The sequence below is a fragment of the Lasiosphaeria miniovina genome (genome assembly GCF_030549165.1).
Source record: "Lasiosphaeria miniovina strain SMH2392-1A chromosome Unknown B0T26scaffold_2, whole genome shotgun sequence".
Classification (NCBI taxonomy): Eukaryota; Fungi; Ascomycota; class Sordariomycetes; order Sordariales; family Lasiosphaeriaceae; genus Lasiosphaeria; species Lasiosphaeria miniovina.
Genome location: NW_026848221.1, coordinates 5710120 through 5735412, shown reverse-complemented (window position 1 = coordinate 5735412; position 25293 = coordinate 5710120). Strand labels below are relative to the sequence as shown.

The 25293-nt window shown below is 54.7% G+C and overlaps 8 protein-coding genes across 8 annotated transcripts; 4 read left to right on the top strand and 4 right to left on the bottom strand.

Annotated features, from left to right (window-relative positions):
• Positions 1-3484: 3484 nt before the first annotated feature.
• Positions 3485-4651, bottom strand: B0T26DRAFT_637958 (uncharacterized protein; the record flags this gene model as incomplete). Its single annotated transcript, XM_060436976.1, has 1 exon — positions 3485-4651. A coding segment is annotated over one exon (1167 nt), but the record flags the coding sequence as incomplete, so codon positions are not given.
• Positions 4648-5350, bottom strand: B0T26DRAFT_810428 (uncharacterized protein; the record flags this gene model as incomplete). Its single annotated transcript, XM_060447267.1, has 2 exons — positions 4648-4746; positions 4809-5350. A coding segment is annotated over one exon (271 nt), but the record flags the coding sequence as incomplete, so codon positions are not given.
• A 4587-nt stretch (positions 5351-9937) lies between these two features.
• Positions 9938-13288, top strand: B0T26DRAFT_172207 (chitin synthase 1). Its single transcript, XM_060433571.1, has 4 exons — positions 9938-10289; positions 10357-11514; positions 11604-12971; positions 13036-13288. Exons 1-4 carry the CDS (start codon positions 10185-10187, stop codon positions 13174-13176), a joined length of 2772 nt encoding a protein of 923 aa, XP_060301306.1. The 5' UTR covers positions 9938-10184; the 3' UTR covers positions 13177-13288.
• A 1341-nt stretch (positions 13289-14629) lies between these two features.
• On the top strand, positions 14630-15457 carry B0T26DRAFT_637718 (putative E2 ubiquitin-conjugating enzyme; the record flags this gene model as incomplete). Its single annotated transcript, XM_060436958.1, has 3 exons — positions 14630-14650; positions 14782-14872; positions 15015-15457. The coding sequence occupies 3 exons, from the start codon at positions 14630-14632 to the stop codon at positions 15455-15457; spliced, it is 555 nt and encodes a 184-aa protein (XP_060301305.1).
• Positions 15458-16588: 1131 nt separating this feature from the next.
• Positions 16589-18171, top strand: B0T26DRAFT_640196 (ketol-acid reductoisomerase; the record flags this gene model as incomplete). Its single annotated transcript, XM_060437209.1, has 5 exons — positions 16589-16802; positions 16900-16931; positions 17085-17363; positions 17424-18091; positions 18144-18171. 5 exons carry the CDS (start codon positions 16589-16591, stop codon positions 18169-18171), a joined length of 1221 nt encoding a protein of 406 aa, XP_060301304.1.
• Positions 18172-18224: 53 nt separating this feature from the next.
• Positions 18225-20616, bottom strand: B0T26DRAFT_768009 (serine racemase). The gene is made up of 4 exons (XM_060446491.1): positions 19810-20616; positions 19706-19739; positions 19343-19521; positions 18225-19182 (listed from the first exon to the last, which is right to left on the bottom strand). Exons 1-4 carry the CDS (start codon positions 20135-20137, stop codon positions 18491-18493), a joined length of 1233 nt encoding a protein of 410 aa, XP_060301303.1. The 5' UTR covers positions 20138-20616; the 3' UTR covers positions 18225-18490.
• Positions 20617-21749: 1133 nt separating this feature from the next.
• Positions 21750-23255, top strand: B0T26DRAFT_748667 (uncharacterized protein; the record flags this gene model as incomplete). Its single annotated transcript, XM_060444992.1, has 4 exons — positions 21750-22207; positions 22274-22431; positions 22495-22542; positions 22609-23255. 4 exons carry the CDS (start codon positions 21750-21752, stop codon positions 23253-23255), a joined length of 1311 nt encoding a protein of 436 aa, XP_060301302.1.
• A 643-nt stretch (positions 23256-23898) lies between these two features.
• B0T26DRAFT_738787 (uncharacterized protein) lies at positions 23899-25273 on the bottom strand (the record flags this gene model as incomplete). The annotated part of the gene is made up of 2 exons (XM_060443631.1): positions 23899-24638; positions 24733-25273. The coding sequence occupies 2 exons, from the start codon at positions 25271-25273 to the stop codon at positions 23899-23901; spliced, it is 1281 nt and encodes a 426-aa protein (XP_060301301.1).
• Positions 25274-25293: the final 20 nt, after the last annotated feature.

The following is a 25293-nucleotide window of genomic DNA, read 5'->3' as shown; positions in this document are numbered from 1 at the left end:
GGGTTTAACCTTGTATGTCCCAGTTTCACTGATCTGTCATGCTTAATCCATCTGCCAGACCTTGGCACCCAGATGGTGAGAATGGGCTAGATGCAATTATCTCTCTATTTTGTGCGTGCAATGATACCGTGAAAATTCACTCCTGGAAAACAAATAAACACACATTAAACTGTCTTCTATGCCTGCCCATAGCTGGAGAGAGTAGTCGGCGGTTGTTGCTGGATTGCGGGATCCCATCCACCGGCCAGAGGCTGATTTGTTAATTAGTTTATATGTGAGGTACCTGGTGTATCTTCTGGAGATGGCACGTGGATTGTAGGTTACTCTTTCTCATCTCTGGTTGTTCTCAAGGGGGTGGAAGGGATTGGTTGTTGTCGTTTTTGTTGCCTGCTTTACTGTCATTATAGAGACATGTACGAAGTACAAACCTGGTGTATGGCACTAAATAAAATTGTCATTGGTAGGTTCGGAGCTGGACTTTGGCGTAGACACAACTTGGCAGAGGAGATCTATTGCACATACAGAATATGTAAGTGCAGATGCGTATTAAAACAAATACACGCCATCCTGCTTGCTTTCCCTTTCACCGGGTATTCTGTGATAGGCCGTATTTTCATATTTATCTGAATCTGAGTCCTGGTCTAGATTCTATCGAGAGAAAAAAAGGAAAAGTGATTAATTATCTATTTATATTTTGCTCTACCCTTTCTTGCAGTGTCAGAGGTGATGCTCTCTTCCGTTGTGCCGATCTAGTACTCTACCACATGCCATTAGATTGGGCCACTGTTTCCTTGACTAGCTGGATCTTGGTCTTTTGGGTGAACGGTCCTGTCTGGCTTGTGTCTTTGTCATATCATGCCAGCAGGATTGCCACGTTTTTAAGTCGTACATGGGAATTTCTAGCGGTATCACGGCTGGTTACCGACCTAGGTTACGCAGGAACCAAGTTGACCAGTGGAGTGTAGAACGTAGTGTAGAACGTAGTTAGATATATACCGTGCCTAGGTAGTGTTATAGCTACAATATCCGCACGAGCCCGAGCTGAAAAGTACAACCCGTCCTTGTATGCGCTAGCCGGCGCTATCCTCTCGCTAGAGACCTGCTCGGGACCAGCGACTAGGTCTAGGCACCCCGGGGTAAGCCCAGAGACTTATACAATGGGTAGGTGCCTCCTGGTAAAAAGTTTGACCAAGCAAGGTGCCACAACACCAAACTCGTGGCACATGTGTCTCTTCCTCCTCTCGCACGACTCACAAGGGGGCGTAGGGGCCTTCTGGAAGCCAGCTGACAAGGTGTTTGTCTCATATATTCCGGTGTCGAGTATAGCATGTCTCGGGGATGCGTCTCGGGGCTGCGTCTCGGGATTTCGTCTCATGTGCTTCGGCATTAGTGAGCGTGGGGGTAGACATTGGTGGATATCGGGCATGTGTCTTGTTGTAGTTTGCATGTCTCGTTTTCTCGGCCCTCGCCGTCTATCCATTGCCTTTCGTCTATATCTCAGTGAACTCGGGGGCTTCCTTCCGGCGAGTCTTCTACTGTCAAGCCATGACCCGGAACTTCTTGGTAAAGACTTCGGAAACTGGGCCACATGGTTCTACAAATTTGTCCGAGAAAATGAAGACGGTGATAATTGAGCCATATACAAAGGATGAAAGACAGAGGCCCAAGCAACCTCGCCTAGTATCAAGGGAAGACTTGCCTAGTATATGGTGTGGTTACCAGGCAGCTTGTACAATATATTCCACAGTTTTGCGTTCAGGGTTGTCGACTAGAGAAAACGAGAGTTTTCACCTGGCTATATAATCCACCATATGCGAAGAAAGCCACGGGCATTTCGGAGATTCTTAACAGTCGAGTTCTCTCAACATTCGAGCAGTCTTGATTAGGGGCATATATACCTAGGCACATCCTATTCGCCACGTTTCCAAGGCAAACAGACTTCGGCCCCCCCTTCAGGGATGACATTCGGTGCAACTATCAAAACGCTGCTTCTCCCATTGTCAGAAATTAACAACTAAGTAGACAACCTCTTTTTCCTCGACTTTTGAGGTTGTACCAACCTCTTGTCCCGCTCTGGCCGCATGAAAGCAGCAGAGAGGAAATAGAACCTAATTTATGAGGCCTTGAATGTCTGAACCACAGCTGAATAGTTTATCACGGAACATGTAGACAGAAGGCGCCCAAGCACCATTTGCCGCGACATCGCCATCCAACCATGCTCTCAAAGTGAAGTGACACTTGGAACTTACATTGCCACACACAATCCTACATGAGGTAGACAAGCCATATTGCCTGCGGCCCAGACCACCAGATCCTGCCAGAAAAAATAGAGCAACAAAGCGTGAACACATTGCCAAAGCTGGTCTCTTTACCCGCCCAGCACGGGTTACGCTGATATTTTGCAGCCGTATATGACTGAGCAGGCATGGCAGGAACACACACCCGGATCTACGTATGTGGGAAACTGGGCAGCAGCAGTGTATATAGTCCTGTGTTTGCCTATCTATCTACCATCGCTCTCTGGCTCTCACACACACTCTTTCTTTTACTCACTCCCCTAACTATCTGACACACTCACACTCACTCTCACCCTCTCACCCTCTCACCCTCTCACCCTCTCTCTCACTCCCCCAAATCTCCGACACACACACACACTCTCACCCTCACCCTCACACCCTCTCACGCACTCTCTCACACACACTCACATATCCTCTCCGTCTAAGCGTACACACCGACAGATACCGTATCGCCCTGCAGCACACACGCGCGCGCGCGCGGTTCAGCACACCCCGGGCCCTTTCACAAAAGAACCATAATCCAAGATATTAAGAATGTGCATACAAGCAATACCTCGGCAGCAATCCAGACCCAAAAACGACCCAACTACACAACACACGCCCCAACTATACCGCTAGATAGGCGTCTAGATTCAAGGGCTCATAGCCGCAGGTTGGGAATGGCGACAAAAGCACTTAGTAGACCTCGCCCAGGCAGGCATTACTGGCCAAGTTGGAACAACCCCTTCCCAGGCCATCCAGGAACCCAAGCAACAACAACAAACGACATACACAACAAACAACACATGCATAATCCAACAGCGTTGCTAAGTGGTAATAACCTCATCTCTATATTCAATTGATATAAATCACATGTAACATGGCTGAGTGAGTCAAGCTGTAGCTTGTTGCTCAAGTATCTCATCCTAACCGGCCCCGTCGACCGCTCACGGTACCCACAAACAAACAAAAAAGAACGCCAAACCGAGTCCTTCTGTTGAGGCTCGTATCCCGTTCCGGCACCATCTCCAAAAAGTTTAAACATAGAATCGGCCCTGGGCCAGTTTCCGGCCCAGAGCGTCAGTATACCCAGAAGAAAGTTAAGACAAATCAAAACTAGATGTCAAGGTAAAATAGACAAAAAGAGATGCCACAGTAAAATGGGCGGAGTATCATGGTAAAAAGTAAATCATCACAGATGGCACCGCTCAGTCCTGCGTGGCATTCTCGTCGCCAAAGGGACTTCGTTCTCTCCCCTTGAGCAGGCTTGGCGACTCCTTTTGCGAGTCCCTCTGTGAAGCCCGCCGCGTTGCCTCCTCGATCACGGCACTGAGACTCGTCGTGCTTTGGCTCGCTGACCGCTCTGGAGGATCCCTGAAAGGCCCTTGATCCGAGGCCGGCGAGTCAATGATGATAGTGGCGGCATTGGAGTCGCGGACGGTTGAAGACTCGCTGGGTGAAGATACGGTTTCCTCGGCTATCCTCGGTCTGCCCAGCGTCGACTTCTTTATACTCCCCACACGGACGACCATGGCGCGTGCAGGGGTAGCGGTATGAGCGCTGGCGTTGTTCAAAAACGTCGACCCCACACTGAATGTGCTGTTTGCGGGGCTCGGAGGTCGAATAAGGTTGTTGTACTTGTCGTAGTCAACGGCCGGGACTGGAGGAGTCGAGCTGCCATTCGAGCCGTTCGAGTGAGCAGACCTCACGCTGACCATGGCAGGCCTAGTCATCATACCGGTCTGGGCTGGAGCGACGATGACAGCATTCTTGCCATAAATAGTTGACGCAACACTGGACCGCGGCGCGTAGGACGTCCGAGCAAACGAGGTACGGTCCGTATAAGCAGAGAGACCAGAGTATGTGGAGTCGCGCAGGCCGCCGGGGACGAAAAAGTGTTGATCCTCTGTCGCAGCAGGACTGTTTGCTTGTGATATGGCGATCGGGATGGGCGGTACTGGGGGAACGAGGAGTGTAGGCGATGTGTTGGCCGCGCGGTTGGTGACGCCGGGAATGTATGCGATCTGGATAATGTTGGAAGCCCGCGTGAGGACAGTCGATGCTATCGACTGAACGGTATGTGTAGAAGTGCGGTTGTCGCGGCGCGGGGCAGCTTCAATCTCAGGAACCTTGACGTTTTCTTCCACCCACACCTCCTGCTCAATCGGCTGCCGCCTCGTCCTGACACAGAACCTCCAGACCAGATATGTAACGGCAGCGATGGCAACGAGGCCGCCAATGGCGCCTCCTGCGATCGCACCTACATTGGTGCTAGAACTGCCCGAGGATTGATTAACCAAGCTGGAGGCGGGGAGCGGAGAGCAGGTCGCCCATGGGCATTCGAGGCGGTTTGTGGGATAGATGAATTGACATTGCGATACAGTCGTGTCGCAAGCAGGGCAGACGAGCTTTGAGTCCTGACATTTGACGTGAGTGTCGCGTTTTAAGAACTCGCGCGTCGTCCTCGTCGCTGCATTCAGAGACACGTTAAAGGTTGTTCAGCTAACATCACGATTCAGTCCGATGGCTTACCCTTCAGATTGCCCACCGTGCCTGACATGATGGAAGGACGATTCCGGTTGGAATCGCGACTGTGAATTGAGATGCTGACTGCCGTGCGGATCCTCGAGACGGACAACCTTGCAACCGAGCCGGGACCATCCACTCGTGATGTCGATCAGTTTTGGTTTGGGGTTGAAACGGCTGGGCTGGGGATTCGACGGCTCGCAAGCTGTCTAAGATTCGATCTACTTTGTACACGTATTTCGGATCGATACTGCGACCTTGGCTGATCTTCGAACGGTTATGAGGGATGGGCCGCGGAGGGATGCAAGACAATCGGACAGGAGATGACTCCAAAGGGTGAGATAACACACAAAGGCCGGAACCAGGAAACGAGTGACTGGGAGGCTAGTTCGAGAAGGTTACGCTGCGGATTGTTCAAACCATTCTCAGAAGCGAATCTGATGGACCGGTCCTCTAGCGATACCGCAAGGACGGCGAGAAGTTGAGTGATCGCGGCTGTCGTTGATTGAGTCGGCCGAGATCGACATGGAGACAGCGGTGATGGCGAAAGCTGGAAGAGGGAAGTCTCGAAAGAGGGTTGGAAGGTGGGCAGGCGGGCAATTCAGGGCCAAGGTCGGTCCTCCCCCCAGTCTCGCCCCACTCCCCAGGCTCAATTTACGGAAGGGGCCAGTTGGGGCAGCAGAGCCACAAGGCAGAAGTGGGACACAGTGCCACACGGTGACAAAGGACCCCAATTCAGGGCCACTAGTGTCCCGCGGCCGCCTCTTGCGCTATTTGCGTGCCATCCGGTAGTTAAGCGAAACATATTGGAGCCCTAAGTTTGCGTCTGATTCGTCCGATCAGTGAAGCCTGGCCGCCCCCTGTGGCTCCCTTAGCTCGTGGGCACCGTGCAGCTCGAAAGTGGTTCCCGCAAGCCGTAAGTGCTCCATTTCCCCTCCCTGGGCAAACTGGGGTAGACCTAATAAATTTCCCGCCTGCGATGGCGACAATCTGGACACTAGCTTGCCGCATCTACCGCCTCATGCATGCTTTACATCTCTGTCATTTGAAACCGTCCGAGATGACCTCAGATGGTAACTTATTGACTGGCTTTCACTGTTCGTTTGCGCCGTTTGTTTTTCAAGTCATTGTGCTCCTTACGTGAGACGTGGCACGGTGAAGGTAGGCGACCAAGCTGAACAGGCGGTCTCTTTGAGGGTGGGCCACCTAGGAAGCTGGTAGGCTGGCGAGTTTAGGAGCGTCTGCCCAGCCTCTTGGCTTCTCGTTGGCTTCTGCTCAGCGATTATTGGTATAATTGCTGCGCGAGGCGGCTGATTGTTGGGCAATCGACATGTGCGCAAACGTATATTGTACAATTGAATGCATACATAGTATTAGCTTAGCAGACTAGTTAGGAACATTGTATTCTCGCCGACATTGTAGATCTGTTCTAATGCAATGGATGCTGTGTCCAAACCTCTAAATCATCAAATGCCAGAGAATCGAGGTTTCTGGTGACCTTTCAGATCTCTCTGCTAGAGTCTACGGAATCTTATTCGTCTGATGTTCTCTCCCAACGATCTCGGAATCGTAAAATTTAATCTGGGTCCAACGGTTGCGATACCTGTGCCAGCTTGGCAGCCGTCCTTGCCGGCGTTTATCTCACCTTGGTGTAGGGGGGGTTGCTCAGCGTGTCATACCGTGCCGTAACAGTACGGATTCTGCTCGCCTTGTTCCACTTCGTATTTCCACACTCTTACCTAAATGACCAAAACAGATCTGCCGTAAGACGTGTCGTTGAGGTTGGCTTGATTCCCGGAAATAGCTGTGCCAAATGTATGTCTTCTCCTTTTGAATCGGAATTTGTCAGGAAAACTTCCAACAGGTGTAAACAGCAGCCTTGGATTCGATGGTTATGGAGTGTTGGTTGGTGTTAGATAGGAATGGGAGGCCCCCAACACGACATCGCTAGCATCATGGTCGGAAATAGGGCGCTACGGAGTACGCGTAAAGCCTTCAGACGTGCTCGGACCGTGGCAAAGCAAACTACCTAGTCGAGGTCAGGGTAAAGCGTCCATGTTTGTCTCTTGGACCTGGAATCGGGAACACTGTAATTCACAGCATGTTGGACGGAAAGTGAATGCGAGCGCTTCATAGTGGTTGAATGGCCGGATCGGTATCATGGTCTTTGCAAGTCTCAATGACGGAGGTGTGTTGCGGAGCATAGCCTGAGTTGTAAGGAAGACCACGTAATAACATTCCGTATGTCACGTCACTTCAATTCTGGAAGGTAGATCACCACAGAAAACAGGAACTATTCAGCCGAAAGAGCCTATTGGTCAACAAAGTACGTCGACTTATTCAACGCGTTTCTTGAGCCCCGGTCCTCGTTTCCGAACACGACTGGTTTTCAGTGTTGTACATGGTCGCTTGTCCCTAGTTCCAACAAGATCAAGACAGAGTCAGTTCTACATTGCTTTGGTCCGCGGACAGAATCTGGAAGCAGAACAAACCCTACATGTAAGCAGAAATCGTAGACTAAGGAGCTGGCTATGGCACACCGCCCGCGGTCGAGCCCGAGGTTAGTCACTGCCGAGAAGGAACATTTGAGAGGTTGTCGAAGTTGGCAACTGCCGCTTCCCCCTCGCGTTTGGGGACATAGGACAAGCAAGATATTATTGTCGTTCCCATTGGCTGCAGTCTGACATGGAAAGCCCTCTGCGCTGGCGAGAGGGATAGGAATGGACGGTTTAGTCTCGAATAAAAATAAGCTTCTTTTCCATCAACACCGAGTGTCTTTGTGGAAGAGTGAAGGAGAGGGCGGGAGCAAGATGGAGAGAGGCTCATCGACGGCGAGCGCCCGCAGTCTCTTTTGTATAGCCACTTATTAGGCTGGGGGCTATAGGACCAGCAAAGATCTTGGCGGCGGAGGATCGGACGGATTCGCGAAACAAACAAGCAACTGTTGAAACAAAGGCTCGGATTCGGGCACGCGTATTTGAGAGTCCGAGGGTACGTGGCCGGGCCCGGTTGAAGAACCGGGAGTGCACAGATGAGGCTTCCGTGGCCACGGTCGAGGCTGATTGCCGGAATGGGCATAAGCATGCTAAGGCATGAACAACCGGACTGCTATCGGCGAGCTGTTCGCTGTTAATACGGAGCAGCCGTCTCGGTATCTATAGCTACTAAATATCGAGTAGCTCTATAGCGGCACTTGAGACTCGACCGAGGTAACGTTGATAATATACGAATTGAAAATGGCGACTATTAATGAACGGAAGCCGCCGAACATGCGATATCTCCTTAGTCTAAAATTTCCGTTCGCGAACGAAACCAATGCGATCAATGAGTGGATAAACACCGGATTTGGCGAAATTCGTGTTGAGCAGGAAGTGGAATCGCAGTTGCTCCGCCTCAGTGGCGCAAAGTTTTACGTTAAGTGGGACGTTCAGGGACAAAGGCCGCCCCGAACGACCCTCTTCTATTTTTGGTTGGCGCTCCCCGGGCACTCCACGCAGATCTTTGCGGGTCTTGAAAAAAAAAATTGACGATGGACTGCAACTGATCGCCGCGGGCAACAATGGAATGGCAAGATTCGAATCTTCACACTAACAGGGCGGTTGCCATCACAACTTGTGGCAAGCCGACTACGAGAAACCGCCACCATGCAAAAGAAAGGTCGATTGTCTGGGGAACGAGAACGCGATGCCCGAACTGCGTAAGCACAGCATCCGCTGTCGCACACCGCCGTCTGATCTGATTCGACGTTCTCGCCACTCTGCGTTGAAAAACAAAATCCCTTGAATTCGCGTCGCTGCAGATCTTGAAAAGCCGGGATGCTCGGCTTTAGTACGCGCGGTTTGTGGGAGTCATTGGGTGACGGCCGGCGCCAGCTGGAGAGGCTCTCGACAAGAGAGGAGCCTCCGTGCGGATCTGGATGGGGTTTGGGCTTGCTCGTGTTTCAGGAGTTGATTAATATGGGTTCAGGTTCCGTCGAGAATATAGTGGCCCAAAAGACAGGCGGCAAGCGGCAGCAGCTCTCAGGGCCGAGTCCGGGAGTGTCGCCTCCCGTTCTGCGCCGCCCGCTGATTCTCCGCCTCGTTTGCTTTTAACATTGATTTTTATTCTTATTTTCGTGGTCGCCACCGCCCGGCAAACCGTATTCTGGGGCGGCCGCGGCCAGGTGAAGGCAATGTAACGTTCAAGATGCTGAAGGATACGTGCAAAGAGATCAAATGAGGCGGTGGAAAGACGGATGGGTTGAGAGGATTCAGCAATCCAAATTTATACGTGCCTTGTAAGGCGGGCAAGTGAACAATCCATGTCACCCCAGGATCGATGTCAAGCTCCCAAGGCGCTGCGACTACAGCAGTAGTTTATACTCCGTGGCATGCATGCTTGAAAGGGGCGGACCGCGTGCTAAGTTAAACTTATAGAAAGAAACGCAACAACGGATGATGGGAGGCCATGAGTAATCCGCATGGGAGCAAACTCTTTTAGGCGGCGACGTTTGTATATCTGCCCTGCCGTGAAAATGCACCTTCCAGGGGAAAAACACGGCGCTGAAACGCGTCTGAGGAAGACAGATGGAAGTCGGCGCGGATACTTCTTCCAGGATCTTGGCGCCTTCAGGGGTCGGCAAGTGGCCGACTGACGTAGGAGGGTTCCCTTTTGGATCTTTGGTTGGGCTGTTCGGGCGGCCCCAAGAGGTGGCTGCCGCGCAACAGCCCTCCCCTCCCACTGGCTCTGAGCGCCCAAGCCCCCTCGTGTCCACAGGTGTGTTCGCGCTGCAGCCATCCCTGGGCTAGGAATCCGGTGGAGAAGCGCTTTCCATCCCTGGACGCTCAGCCACACCCTCTATCCACGTTACCTACCTCATAACCCCAATACCAGCCAGGACATCTCCTAAGCTCTTGAAACCAAGTTTTGGACCACTTCCATATCTGCAGAGAAACACCATTGTTTCTAGCAAAAGATCCACCAGAACAAACCCGCTCGTTCTGTTTGCCTTTTCTCTTGCTGCCACCTACCGAAATAGCAGTTGCGGTACTCTTGCACGCTACCTTTCGTACCCTACCGTACCGTACCTTAGGCCCCTAGATCGAGCCCCGGTCTACCTCTTCATCGCGCCTGCCCTGGGTTGACTTGATCGGGCACCTATCCCGTACACGTAACAACTGGACGCAGCGGGCGTCCAGAGTCCTCCGCTGTGAGCCTAGAGTTGGCTGCCCTCTGTACGTCCCGACCAGACTCGAAACGGCCTAGAGCAACAAAGGCGGCCGCTCATCCGAAAAAAAAAAAAAACCCCCGCCATCGACAGACGCCAGTGCTTCGCGGGACAATAGAACGACCACCTTTTGGTTGCTACCTGGACCGCCCTGCTAGATTGAGAGCTTGGCTGCCATGGCGTACCGAGGCCATGGAAATGGCTATGAAGGCCAAACTGGCTATAGCGGACAGGCTGGCTACGAGGGTCACCCGATGCAGGATCTGAACGCGCACAACGAGGTGGGTTGATGATCACAGCTTGTTTGGTAGAGGGAGAGACCATGGTACTGACTTTGACCCGCCGCAGCTTGAACATGACGACTTGGAGGCACAATCTTCGCTTCTCCACCAAAGCCAGACAGGATACGATCATGAGCGGCTTGGCACCCAGACCCCCCCTGTGCGCCCTGTCTCGGCCTATAGCTTGACGGAGTCGTATACCCCCGGTGCTCCCACCACGAGAATTGGCGGTGGCAGGGACTCGACTCCTCCCCCGCTCCCCCCGCTCAGCAATGAATATGCTGGCGCGCAGCAATACCAGTACGAGGCCGGGTACACACCCGATCCGGCATCGTATGGCATGTCGACGGTCGACTCGGATGATAGCTGGATTCAGCGCCAGCAGCCCAATGCGGCACCGTCCGGCGGGCTCAAGCGCTACGCGACAAGAAAGGTCAAGCTGGTCCAGGGATCGGTGCTCAGCATCGACTACCCCGTGCCCAGCGCAATCAGAAACGCCGTCCAGCCCAGGTACCGCAACCAGGAGGGCAACAACGAAGAGTTCCTCAAGATGCGCTACACAGCTGCGACCTGCGACCCCAACGACTTCACCCTGAAGAACGGCTACGACCTGCGCCCCCGCATGTACAACCGACACACGGAGCTCCTAATCGCAATTACCTACTACAACGAAGACAAGGTGCTGCTTTCCAGAACACTGCACGGCGTTATGCAGAACATCCGGGACATAGTGAACCTGAAGAAGTCAGAGTTCTGGAACCGGGGAGGCCCTGCGTGGCAGAAGATTGTCGTGTGCTTGGTGTTTGATGGCATCGAGAAGGCAGACAAGAACGTGCTCGATGTGCTGGCCACCGTCGGCATCTACCAGGACGGTGTGGTCAAGAAGGATGTCGACGGCAAGCCCACTGTCGCCCACATCTTCGAGTACACAACACAGCTGTCGGTCACTCCTACCCAGCAGCTTATGCAGCCTGTGGACGAGGGTCCGCAGACGCTGCCGCCGGTGCAGTTCATCTTTTGCCTGAAGCAGAACAACAGTAAGAAGATCAACTCGCACCGCTGGCTGTTCAACGCCTTTGGGCGCATCCTCAACCCCGAGGTTTGTATTCTGCTTGATGCGGGCACCAAGCCGAGCCCGAGGTCTCTCCTTGCCCTCTGGGAAGGCTTCTTCAACGACAAGGACCTCGGCGGTGCCTGCGGCGAGATACACGCTATGCTCGGAAAAGTACGTATTGTTTTGGTTTATTGTTCCTATTACGTCTAATCGCTGTTTTTAAATTTATTCTAATGTCGAACCAACAGGGCGGCAAGAAGCTGCTGAACCCCCTGGTCGCAGTCCAGAATTTCGAGTACAAGATCTCCAACATCTTGGACAAGCCTCTGGAGAGCTCGTTTGGTTACGTGAGCGTGCTGCCTGGCGCGTTTTCGGCATACCGCTTCCGAGCCATCATGGGCCGGCCTTTGGAGCAGTATTTCCACGGTGATCACACGCTGTCCAAGATCCTGGGCAAGAAGGGCATCGAGGGTATGAATATCTTCAAAAAGAACATGTTCTTGGCCGAGGATCGTATTCTCTGCTTCGAGCTCGTCGCCAAGGCCGGCCAGAAGTGGCATTTGAGCTACATCAAGGCCGCCAAGGGCGAGACCGATGTCCCTGAAGGCGCTCCCGAGTTCATCAGCCAGCGTCGTCGATGGCTCAACGGATCCTTTGCGGCCAGCATCTACTCGCTCATGCACTTTGGGCGCATGTACAAGAGCGGCCACAACCTGATCCGCATGTTCTTCTTCCACATTCAGCTCCTCTACAACGTCCTGAACGTCATCTTCACCTGGTTTTCTCTGGCTTCCTACTTCCTCACCACCTCTGTCATCATGCAGATTGTCGGTACTCCCACCACGGCTTCGAACACGACGGCAGAAACGCACGCCTGGCCGTTTGGCGATAGCGTGACGCCCATCTTCAACGCGGTGCTCATTTATCTCTACCTGGCATTCGTCATTCTGCAGTTCATATTGGCTCTCGGCAATCGGCCAAAGGGGTCCAAGTACACGTACATCACCTCGTTCATCGTCTTTTCACTCATCCAGACTTACATCCTGATCCTTTCTGGGTACCTGGTCGTCAAGGCCTTTTCAACCCCAGTCGGCGACCAGCTCAAGTTTGACAGTGCAGGCGATGCGCTGCACTCCTTCTTCAGCGACTCGAGTGCTGTGGGTGTCATCCTCGTCGCGCTGATTTCCATTTACGGTCTCTACTTCTTAGCTTCATTCTTGTATCTGGACCCGTGGCACATGTTCCACTCCTTCCCCTTTTACATGGTGCTCATGTCCACGTATATCAACATCTTGATGGTGTACGCCTTCAACAACTGGCATGATGTGTCGTGGGGTACCAAGGGATCTGACAAGGCCGAGGCGCTGCCATCGGCCAATGTCAGCAAGGGCGAGAAGAATGAAGCCGTGGTGGAGGAGATCGAGAAGCCGCAGGAAGATATCGACCAGCAGTTCGAGCAGACGGTTCGCCGAGCGCTAGCCCCCTACAAAGAGGAGCAGAAGCCGGAGCCCAAGGACCTCGACGACTCGTACAAGTCCTTCCGAACCATGCTCGTCGTCTCTTGGCTCTTCTCCAACTGCCTCTTGGCTGTTGTCATCACCAGCCCCAACTTTGATTCGGTTGCTATTGTAAGTAGCACTTTTTCCCCTGCTTTAACCTCCGGGCATTGGCATGACGCTGACATTTGTGTAGTCGACTACTTCATCGACACGCACGGTCGGGTTCTTCAAGTTCCTGCTCTACGCCACAGCCGCCCTCTCTCTCGTTCGGTTTATCGGCTTCCTCTGGTTCCTCGGAAGGACTGGAATCATGTGCTGCTTCGCGCGGCGCTGAGCGTCGGAGTGAAGGGTGTACTTTTGGTTCAGCGGCGTAGGTAGATCGGCGTCGCGAGTTTCGCAAGAACAGATTTCGGCTTGTATATCACGTTGGCTGTTTTCTTGCTTTTTTAATTACTAGTCAAGGGGCGACAACCCATGGCATAGGTAAGGTAGGTAGTTCGGCCATTTCTCGCACTATTACGACTAGCTACAATGCGCTGGCATTTGTCTCTTTCTCTATGACGGGCATCATTCATGTCAAAGGGGCCGAGGCGGCAAAAGAAATCGGCATTTGGGGGTTTTGTGAGGAGAGAGAGAAAAAAAAGAGACAATCATGGCATCGGTCACGGCGTTTCGTTGCTTCGATATATCAATTACTGTTTATTTATTTCACTGGCAGCCTAGAAGTTAGTAATTCAGAGGCATTCATTTCAATATTTTCAGGTGTTTCTTATTGATGTTGACGTTGGCGGTTGCGGTTGAGTGGTCTTGAGCAGACCGAGGCATCTAGGGTACACATCCGTTGGTAAGACAGATTTCCAAGCTCGAGGACACATCGAGTCGATCAAGAGTGGATTCACACACAGCACAAGACTCAAAGAAGGGACACAGAATTTGTAAGGTTTGTGTGCTTGCTTCAAGGTACGGTGATACGTAAGGCCCCCTCTATTCACACTCCAATCCTTGAATGTTTGTTGGCCTGATACCTGTGAATAAGGAGAAGATTATCGCAAATAAACCGGCAGAAAAGGGCTTTAAAAGGTACTTTAGAGAAGAGATAGACCTCTAGGATTCTAGGGTAGGGGTTCTAATAGTTATTACCTCCCTCGGCGAAAAAAGTTGAAGGGCAAGCCATTAGGAATTGAGGCCTTTCAAATCTTGGAAAGTCCCCCGCTAACACCCTTCAGTCAGCTCAGCGCCTTATCAGGCAACTAGCCTCTCCAATCCGTAGGCGCCTGACCACCGGTAACCTGGAACTCGGGCGCGCTGGAAAATCAAAATTCCTGGCTCTTTGTTTCGCCTGCACCACAGGTTGAGTTCCGCCATCTTGCCCCTCGCTTGATTGAGTACCTCGGAGTGACTTTTATTCCTTATATATCTTCTTGGCGGAGGCCTTTTTGGTGGCAAAACTTCTGGATACGCGCCACGCGGATTCCTCTTTACATTCTTGATTTTATTCTTTTCAAACAGCCAGCACCTGCCGCAAGGAACTTACCTACCTTAACCTTTAAAAAAAAACGCCGATTTACCACCTGGTTTGTTGTCAGGTTGCCTTGGAGAAAGAAATCTCCAAGATAGACGGACGGACCGTGCCCCGGATTTCACCCACCCCTGCCTCTCCCCTACCCACCTCGCCCAGGCAGGCAAGCCCCTCCTTGGTTTTTGCGAATCGCAAACCAGCGAAACTCGTCGACTCATCTCCCTCCGCATACTGCTTTTGTTGCCTTCGAGGCTGGTCAACCGCCACCATGTTGAAGATATGGTCCATGGTACGGTGTTTCCCCCAGCTCCGAGAAAGGCGGTAGCGCGGCGCGGCGGTCACGCGCGCGCGCGCGCGCAATACCCAGCCTAGGGCGCGTCCTTTCTGTCGGTTTTTTGTCGTTGCTAATCGACTCTGCAGAAAAAGGAGCAACAAAAGGCTGAGAATGCCGAGGGCGCGGCAGGCGGCAAGAAGAAGAAGGTCACGGCAGCGCAATTACGGGTGCAAAAGGGTACGTTTGCGTCTTGTCCCCCCCTCTCCCTTCGGCGCCCGAGAGGATCGAGTCCCTCCAGGTTCCTCTGGTGCCTCGGGTCATGCGACTCGGGAGACTTGGTAACCGCCTGCTGACGACGGCCACTCCCCCCTCTCGCCAGACCTCTCAGAGCTCTCGCTAGGCACCACCATGACAACCGAGTTCCCGGACCCCGACGATATCCTGAGTTTCATCCTGTACATCGAGCCGGACGAGGGCATGTACTACGGCGGGCGGTTCAGCTTCACGTTCAACATCACGCCCAACTTCCCGCACGAGCCGCCCAAGGTGCAGTGCCGCGAGAAGATCTACCACCCCAACATCGACCTCGAGGGCAAGGTCTGCCTCAACATCCTGCGCGAGGACTGGAAGCCCGTCCTCAACCTCAACGCCGTCATCGTCGGCCTGCAGTTCCTGTTCCTCGAGCCTAACGCCAGCGACCCGCTCAACAAGGAGGCCGCCGAGGACCTGCGGCAGAACAGGGAAATCTTCAAGAGGAACGTGCGGGCCGCCATGAACGGGTACACTGTGAAGGGAGAGGCTTTTGAAAAGGTCATGATCTAGTGAGAGGCTTGCGCCGAGGTCATCACTGAGACAACGCAGGTGACGGATGGGGGAGAGGAAGGGGGAGAGGGGCAGGGGTTGCTGAACTGCAACCGACATAGAGCAGCGGACGGCGCAGAAGACGAGATATACACCGCCCGGTGGAGAGCAAGTGAGGGAAGAAAGACGCGGCATGGGAGACGGCATAGATGCGAGCATCTTGCGGCGTTTACGATCACGATCACGATCACATAACGAACATGGGTTGCTTTTTTACATTTTTATTCATTTATTCCCTTCAAATTCACGGCATCCTCCGGATGAGTTACTTTTACTCCCGTTTTCAGGCCACATGGCCAACATCTCTGCATCTACCTCCAAATGGGCGGGAGGCTGTGAAAGTGTTCACGGTCTGTCTGCTTGCCGATATATTCCCCGTTCCGGGTCACGGCAACCCGATTGTCCCCCGTGCCCTTTCAAAGAGGCGCTGCGCATTCGGTCGGACAGTAGACCGCAAACGGGGTCTAGAATCCAAAATCAGAAACGTTTCATAAATCGTTTGTCCAGGTGCTAGCTAGTTTGTCGAGTTTATCGGCATGACGTGACCCAGGCGAGCAAACTCGGCGCCAAGGGTGACTCAAAACCGCTCTCGTTTGTTGACGATGTCGGATGGAGATTCACAACAGCAGGGAAACATGGCTGGAAATCGGACCTTTAGAGCTCAGATGGCCAGGAAGCCCATCCGAGGTAATTTGTAACGGTCCCATCGCGAACTTGTGGGACGAAGCTGTCCCCGAGTGCCAGAAAGGCCTACACAACCCACTGTAGGCCAGCCCCGCACTCGGTACCTTCGCCAACAGCTAGTCACTTGGGTCGCTACGGGGCGCTCCCACCCCAGATTGAAGGAGCCAACCAGAGGCCGAGATCAGAGCTTACCCCCACAAGGGTGCCCCACACCTAGCACGTAGCCCCGAAGTCGGTGAGAGCTTGGTGGCAGCAGAGGGAAAAAACTAAAAAATTCTGATGACTGTGGTGTGCGTGCTGGGACCCAGGAAAGAGCCCCCCGACGGTGAAGCCATAAAGCCATTTACTCCCCATTCCCACCTCAACCAGCTTTCTCCCAAACCATCCCCACTCAATTCACCATTCAAAATGGCCTCCCGAAGCTTCTCCAAGGCCCTGCGCTCGCCATTGGGCCGCCAATTGGCGTCGCCTGCTGTGCAGCGCCGCACCTTTGTGACGGCCTTCAATGCTGCGCGGGCCTCTGCCGTCGCCGTCTCCCGCACTGCTGCTGCCGGTCCCACCCGCCAGCAGGTTCGTGGTGTTAAGACCATGGACTTTGCCGGCCACAAGGAGGATGTCTACGGTGAGCAGAACTGAGCCGGGCTAGGCTCAATTGAGTCTCGATGCTTGGACCGCAAATCTTGCCAGAGGCTGACGGATATCTTGGTGTTGTCTTGCAGAGCGTGCCGACTGGCCCAAGGAGAAGCTCTTGGTGAGTCATGTTCCCAACAAACCCCAGCTCCAAGCTCCAAGCCTGTGGTCAGCATCTACCTAGCTGCCTCCAGCAAGGAAGAAGCTGCCCCGTGCACGGTCAAAGGCTGGGACAAGCACCTCACAGAGATCAGCACAGCTAACCCCCTCCCAGGAATACTTCAAGAACGACACCTTCGCCCTTATCGGCTACGGCTCCCAGGGACACGGCCAGGGCCTCAATCTCCGTGACAACGGCCTCAACGTCATCATCGGCGTGCGGAAGAACGGCAAGTCGTGGACGGATGCCGAGCAGGATGGTTGGGTCGCCGGCAAGAACCTCTTCGATGTCGACGAGGCCATCTCTCGGGGTACCATCGTCATGAACCTGCTCAGCGATGCCGCCCAGAGCGAGACATGGCCCGCCATCAAGCCCCAGCTCACCAAGGGCAAGGTACGTCGGCTTGTTCCTCCCACCCTTCACCTTCGACGCTAACCAGACCCCCGTCTCAAGACGCTGTACTTCTCGCACGGCTTCTCCCCCGTCTTCAAGGACCTGACCAAGGTCGATGTCCCTACTGACATTGACGTGATCCTGGTCGCCCCCAAGGGTTCGGGCCGCACCGTGCGCTCGCTGTTCCGCGAGGGACGCGGCATCAATTCGTCGTTTGCCGTCTACCAGGACGTGACCGGCAAGGCCGAGGAGAAGGCCGTCGCTCTGGGTGTTGCCATTGGCAGCGGTTACCTGTACAAGACGACGTTCGAGAAGGAGGTCATCTCCGACTTGTACGGTGAGCGCGGCTGCCTCATGGGAGGCATCCACGGCATGTTCCTCGCCCAGTACGAGGTGCTGCGCGAGCGCGGCCACAGCCCCAGCGAGGCCTTCAACGAGACCGTCGAGGAGGCCACCCAGTCGCTGTACCCCCTCATTGGCGCCAACGGCATGGACTGGATGTTCGAGGCCTGCTCGACCACCGCCCGCCGCGGCGCCATTGACTGGACCCCCAAGTTCAAGGACGCCCTCAAGCCTGTCTTCAACTCGCTGTACGACTCGGTCAAGAACGGCGACGAGACCAGACGCTCGCTCGAGTACAACTCGCAACCCGACTACCGTGAGAAGTACGAGGCCGAGATGGCCGAGATCCGCGGCTTGGAGATCTGGAGAGCCGGAAAGGCTGTTCGGTGAGTTTTTTCTCTGCTTGTTCCACGGACGGCACGAACTGACTGTGTCTAGCTCTCTGCGCCCCGAGAACCAGAAGTAAACTGGTGTGTGTGTGGGAAGCGTGATGGTGATCTTGTTCGGGCAACAAATTTGATACTCCCGGCAAGGTCGAGGCCTGGTAAACGGCAGGTCGTGCCGCCTTCTCCTTTGCAGGCGGCGCACTCTGGCTACTAGTACTGGGACGGGATACCCGGGGAAAACGGAAACCTAAAAACAGCTTTGTCGATTCTTAATTCCGGACTTGAGCGGTCTGTGGAAACGTGTATATATATTCAGAATGTCGTGAATTGGAGGTTTTTTGGAACACGTGGCTGTCCAAGTGTGTTTCTGTCCTGCCTGTCTCTCTCCTCTCCCCAGGCTTAGGTCCCTGACGCCTGCTGGGTCTTCCCGAACAGCCTCCCCAGCGAGTCGAGGTTCACGTTGCCTCCACTAAAGATGAGCCCCAGATCCCAGCCGTCGGCCCCGGCCTCGCGCTCCACCATGGCCCGGAAGTCCTCGTTATACAGCGCCACGGCCAGCCCGACCACGGCGCTCGGCTCCACAACTAGCTTCATGCGCTCGTACACCAGCCGCAGCGCCGCGCCGATCTCGTCCTCGCTCACGTTGTAGATGCCCGCCACCATGCGCCCGAACGGGTTGGCTCCTTGACCTGCTCCACCGTGACCTACTTGTTCCTTGGATGCCTGCGCTGCTTCCGTGTCCACAGCAGCAGCACCCGGCCGCGGCCCCGTGATGACGGAGAAGGGGATCCGCCCCACGGGCGTCCGCAGCCCGTCGGCCACCGTCAGCGACGACACGGCCTCGACCCGCGAGGGAAACGGAGAAGCGTAGTACCCCCGCCGCCCGTCGTCGGCGCCCTCGTAAGAAGGCTCCGCCCCGAACACGTGCGTCGACGTCGTGCTGCATGCCAGCGCGACGCCGGAGAGTAGGCCCCCGCCGCCGAGCGGTGTGATTATTGCGTTGAGGGTTTTATGGGGGGAGGGGATGAGTGATGTGGCTTGCGAGAGGAGTTCCAGGCCTGCGGTGCCTTGGCCGAGGATTATGTCTGGGTCTGGTTTTTTTTGTTAATAATGAGGAGGGGGGGTGGTGGATGGCGAAGGTGAGGGGGGAGATATAAAGGGGGGTGGAAATGGGGGAGTAACAGATGAATATAAACAAACGGTACACGTGTATGACGGAAGGATACGGCAGTGGAGAAGGACACAACTCACGGTCGTACGGCGGCACCAGCCGCGCGCCCGTCTCGGCCACGACGCGCGCCGTCACGGCCTCGCGCTCGACGCTCGTGCTGCCGCTGAAGATGATGTTGGCGCCGTAGCCCGCCGTGGCGGCGATCTTGGCCGGCGCCGAGATGCTCGGCATCACGATGTGCGCCGGGATGCCGTTGGAGCTGTGTTTTGCCGTCAGATCTCTTTGCTTGTATAGGTAGGTAGGTAGGTAGGCAGGTAGGCAGGCAGGTAGGTATCTTCCCCCCCGGGCGAGCAGCGTTTTGCCTATCAAAGCCACTCGTCCTCCGGTGAACACGGACCCGGGGACCACCCTAAAACGGGGGATGCGAAGGGGGATCAACGTACCGCGCTGCGAGCGCCAGGGCCTGCGCATGATTGCCTTCATAGGTATACATCAGCACAAATACACGACACACCACAACAACACCCAGATCGAAGAACACACACACCCGAGCTGTGCGTGACGACGCCCCTGGCCGGGTCCCACGCGGGGTCCAGCTTGAGCCGCTCGAGGGCGTGGAACGCGCCGCGCGCCTTGAACGCGCCGACGCGCTGCAGGTTCTCGCACTTGAAGTACAGGCGCAGCACGGGCGCGGCCGGCGCGCGGCCGGCCCACGGCGTGCCGGCCAGGTCCTGAGGCGTGCGTTGTGTTGATGCTAGCCGCGATAGTGTCGAGCTCGTCACCACCGGCGTCTCGTGCACATGTCCCGCGATCAGCCGGTGCGCCGCCTCGACTGATGCCCGTGTGAGCGGTGGTGCTGTGGATGGGTCGGACATTTTCTGGGTGGGGAGGGAGGTGGAAAGGGGTTGTTGTTGTTTATTTGGGTTTTATTGTTTAGACGGGCGTCTCCCTATGATCATTCCTAATCTTTCTTCATGTAAGACGATGCCTTTATCGCCTGCTACGACCTGACATGCTCCAACTGCCTTGCGACGGCCTCACGGTGGGATGGATGGCGCCATGGAGGGACGGATGGATTGGGGGAAGAGGGAAAAGGCCGCCCGCACCGATAACGGAGCCAGATTGGAGTTGCCCTGCTGTAGGCAGTTGTCAAGCACCATCTTCTCCCGATGAAATAATCTGCTTCTCGCGCTCTCAGACACGATAGTATAAAAAAGCATAATCTGGAAATAAAGAGACGGAGACTTCTGTTTACCTTGCTACACACGTAGTCACTCACACATCAAGCCACCTTACCAGAGGCTACAAGGGCCTCGAAGCCCAAGATTTACCTTTAGGGTATACACTCGCCCCCGTCCTGTTCCCCAACCAACGCCGGCCCGAATGAACAAAAGAAAAGGGGCAGGCGGCCACTAGTAGTGAGTGGGTGACTTGCATAGAGAAAAAACAACAAAGTTCCGGAATCCTGCGCCGTCGCCGTGCAGGAGACGCAGGGTCAGGATGACGTCTGCAAGACCACGCACACACACATCTCCCCGGGGAAAGGACCTATGGCAGGTACGGTATACTTATAGCAAAGTTGGCCTCCTAGCGCTGCAGCTGCAAATAGGGCAGGGCAGGGCAGGGCAGGGCAGGGCAGCCAGCCCAGAAGCGGTTCCCGGGTTTTTACTGTACATCGACGATCCATCTACTATACAATATGACTTTAGAGATAATAACAATGTCAGGCATTATTTCAAGACATGAAACAAAACGACATCTGGTGGGACCGATGTTTACAATGACGGCATCACTGCCCTAATTTACCGGATGGGCCGAGTTTTTTGAGGGGTTCTCTTCCGCAGGATTTAGTGCCATGTAAGGTGTAGAGTTTCCGCTTTCAAGAAGCCGGAAAATTGTCTTGAGACTCCATGCCTAAGAAGAAAAGAAAAAAGGACTGCGGAGGGGGAAAATATGGAAGCGGGGTTATACGCCTGTCTCGTTGTCTTTTTCTGGTAGCGCTGATAGCTTTAAACACAAATTACTTGATATTACCGGGGAAAGCTTGCTTGCGGCAAGATCTTCGTCGTTGGCCCTCCCCCCGTACTTTCCTTTGCCAGTAAGGTAGAGATTGTGGGGTTGTTAATTATGCTTCGCCAAGATTTTTTTTCTTCCATTTCTTTCCACTCGCCTTTACTTTATTCTTTTCACTCGTAATATTTTAAGGCTTTTTTCTTTCCCCTTGCCCACCCACTCTCTTCGTTGTATTAGTTCCTTCGGCATCCATCACGGTCTCCCTTCGTAAGTGCTGCTGCCCAAGAACCCAGTCCCGCCCATGGCTAATAACTTGTGCAGACCAGCCGCTTGATCGCATTGGTAGCTACGGCGCCTTTGCATCTTCAACACCGTCGATTTCCATCTTCGGTTGCTTTTGGTAGCTTCGGTACCAATTACTCAGACTTCGGTTTTCCTTCGTAAGTGCTGCTGCCTAAGAACCTAGTCCCGCCGATGACTAACAACTTGTGTAGACTAGCCGCTTTTTGCATTAGTAGCTTCGGCGCCTTTGCTTTATCAACACCGCAAAACAAGGACGATTCGCCGAAGCACAGCCCACCGTCAGCAGCTATCCTGCCACCGTCACTGTCACTGTCGAGAGCGAGAGACAACTATGAGAAAGCACGAAGCGTTTCTCACGAGCTACAAAAGGCCTTTGACGACCTCTCTCGCAAGGTAGAGCCCGACCTCGACCCAGATGAAGAGCGATACGAGCCCGATGTGAGATCCGGCCTTGAGCTTGCGTCGTTGGGGGTTGAGCTAGCCTTGAAGAAAAAGGACGAGCTTCAGCTAGAGCGACAGGTCATTATCGAAGAACGAGATGCCAACCTAATCCAACCCCACATAGCAGCGAAACGACTTCGAGACACCGACCACCGATACCTCTCTACTGGTGATTATTTGTGGAAACAGTAGCTGAAGAAGGCACGTTTTGACGATCCTGGTGTTGTACGGTTGCTGGATCCACGTGGTGGTAGCATCTCTGCGTGTCTCTTGGCACTGTACAAAAAGTGCGATGGCGTTAGCAAGACTGAGAAACGGCCCTCTTCCTTTCGCTCTGACGCGCTGCGGTACTACGATGGCGAGATCGGGGGTAAGGTACTTGGCGGCACGGGCAAGGAAGGTGGTCCTAAGAGTAAGATACGCTGCGGCCTGGTTTGGTGCCACGTCACGGGCTCTTGGTGGAATACGAATCTAGTCAAAGCTGCGCATGTCGTACCGTTCTTTCTCGACAGCGACGAGCTCGGTGAGATTTTGTTCGGCAGCCGAGCACCATCGCTCCGACGGGCCGGAAACGCCCTTCTTTTATTAGGCCAGATTGAGAAGTGGTTTGACAGCTACCATCTTCTCATCGTACCGGTTGATGCAACGGAAAACCCCATCACGCGCTGGAAAGTCGATGTCATCTCCTCTGACATTCGAAACATATCTTATATTGGACCCAAAGACCTTGGTGGAGACTTGGATGGAAAGGAGCTGCAATTCCGCAACGATAAGCGGCCTGTCTCCCGGTTCATGTATTTCCATTTCATCATGGCACTGATCCGCATCAAAGATGTCAAACGTCAGAGATGGCAGGATGTTTGGGCTCGGTACTACCAGCAAAGGCCTTTCCCAACCCCAGGCAACTACATGCGCCAGAGCATGCTGCTTGCTCTGGCTACCTATTTTGGAACAGCAGAAATGCGCGTGGTGGAATCGTGGATTGTAGATCACGGCTTTGATTCGCCATTGATACTCAACGATGACGAGAGCGCTGAAGCAGCTCGTCGTGTTCATTTGGCGGTGGATGAAGCTATCGCTCGTGCGGAGAGAGGCCTAGAGGGCGAGGACAGCAAGAGCGATGAGGAGGACTGCGAGAACGATGAGGAGGACTGCGAGAGCGATGAGGAGGACAGCGAGAACGATGAGGAGGACAGCGAGAGCGATGAGGAGGACTGCGAGAACGATGATGAGTGAAGGAGAATGAGATGTAGCGATATCGCAATGTATGTATAACACATTTGTCCGTACGGGAAGTGGAAGTTCATTTCAATTTGCACACGCTCTCGATTATTGCTTATGTTCTGATCTGTCCTGTGACTCTTTTTGCCGACTTGCCAGGAGCATTCTCTACCTTGTAGTTTGACGACAGTGGCAAAAATTTCGTCGGAGTCGGTTCTCGTCTCGGAGCGGTGAAAATCAAGACCAATGCCGCCCTACGGAAAAGGCGCTTGCATCTGATCCAACCTGGGAAGAGAAAAAAGAAATACCTACGTAAATGTAAGATGTGGTGCATATCTCCCAGAAAATCGACCCCTGTCAAGTTGGCAAAAAAGATCACAGAAAAGAGACGAGACCCCTGATGAGGTCGATCGATGTCCTATGCCAGACCAGACCGTGAACAGGAGAGACTCTAGTTTCAACTCGACAAATACTCCGGGCAATGAAATGCTAGCAATGAAATGAAAGCGCAGGGACACGAAATATGCGCAAATCTACGATAAAAGGTTTATCGTGGTGAAAATAGACACGCCTCCAAAGAAAAACCCAGCCCCGAATGCTCCGTTCCATGCTCGAGAGAAGAGAGAAGACATTAACAAACAGCTGAGGCGTTGACCCATCAAAAAGGCACCGCTACCAGCCCGCCAGCCGCCAGCATCGCAACAACAACAGCCAGCGCCCGCCCTCCTGCCCCCGCAACAGCAGCAGATGGCGCAGAATTACTCCCGGGCAGCGCCTTGGCGACAGACGCGGTGCCCGCAGCGTCAGCAGTTCCAGCCACAGACGAGCAGCTGGCGGTGCCGCAGCCGTAGCCCGAGGGACAGCAGCCGGCGACGGGGCCGGCGTCGGCGCCACACAGGAACCAGCCGTCGGCGCACTTTGCCGCGGCAGTTGCAGTGGCATCAGCGTTGGCGGGCACGACGACGGTGACGCCGCCGCCGTTGACGATGGTGGTCAGAGCCACGGGCGGGCAGCTGGTGGTGTGGCAGTCGCGGCCCGTCTGGCAGCAGCCGCCGCCGGCCGACGCCAGGCACGGGTAGAAGCCCGTAGGGCAGAACGTGTTGGTGTCGGTGCTGCCGTCGCTGGGTGAAGACGTCGGGCGGTATGGGGCGCCGGCGCCGGAGGAGTCGGACGAGGACTGTGATGAGAACGGTGACGAGGATGGTGATGCAGAGACGGTTTGTGTTGTGGTGCTCGTGGCCGGCGGCGCCGTCGACGGCGTGCGTGTGATGACGACGGTCACGACCACGGTGGAGGGCGTGGGTGCCGAGATGATGCTCGTCGACGTGCTGGTAATGGTCGTGGGTCCAGCTGGTGGAGGAGACGAGGAGGGCGATGGAGACGGTGCGGGTTGGACGCCTGTGCAGGTCAGTTAGCATCTCTCCCCTATCTTGCTTCTACACCCCCTGGACTGCATCCAAGAGAGGGAAAAAAAAAAAAAAAAAAAACTCACAGCCCACGCCCTCGCACACGAAGCCCGGGATGCAGCAGCCGCCGCCAATCTCGGACGCGCAGGCGGTGCTGCCTTGGGCGCACTTGGACACGCTGCCGCTGCACGTGGCGCCGGCCGGGCAGCAGCCCACGCTGCCCAGCCCCGTGTCGGCCACCTGCATGCACCGCTCGCCGGCGCTGCAGCAGCTGTTTGGGAAGCCGATGGCCGCGCAGCTACTCGTGCCCGTCGGACACGACCAGTCGCGCTGCTGCAGCCTGGCCAGCGCCGCGACCTCGGCCCACCTGCTGCCACCTGGTATCCTCTCTTGTCCCTGACTGCTGCTGTGCGGCGCAAACGGCGGCCGGTACGCGACCTGTGCCGAGGCGTTGGCTGCCTGGCGCCGCGCGTCGTCGTCGTCAAACGCGCTGCGCGCTGCCACGGCTGGCGCTGCTCGCGCCAACCGTATGAGCGGCGGTGCTGCCGCCGGGGCAAAGACGTGTTGGTGTGCTTCGGGGAAGGCGCAGTACTCGTGGTAGAACTTTTCGCCCTGATCGGGCGGCATTTTCCTCACGGCTGTCGGGA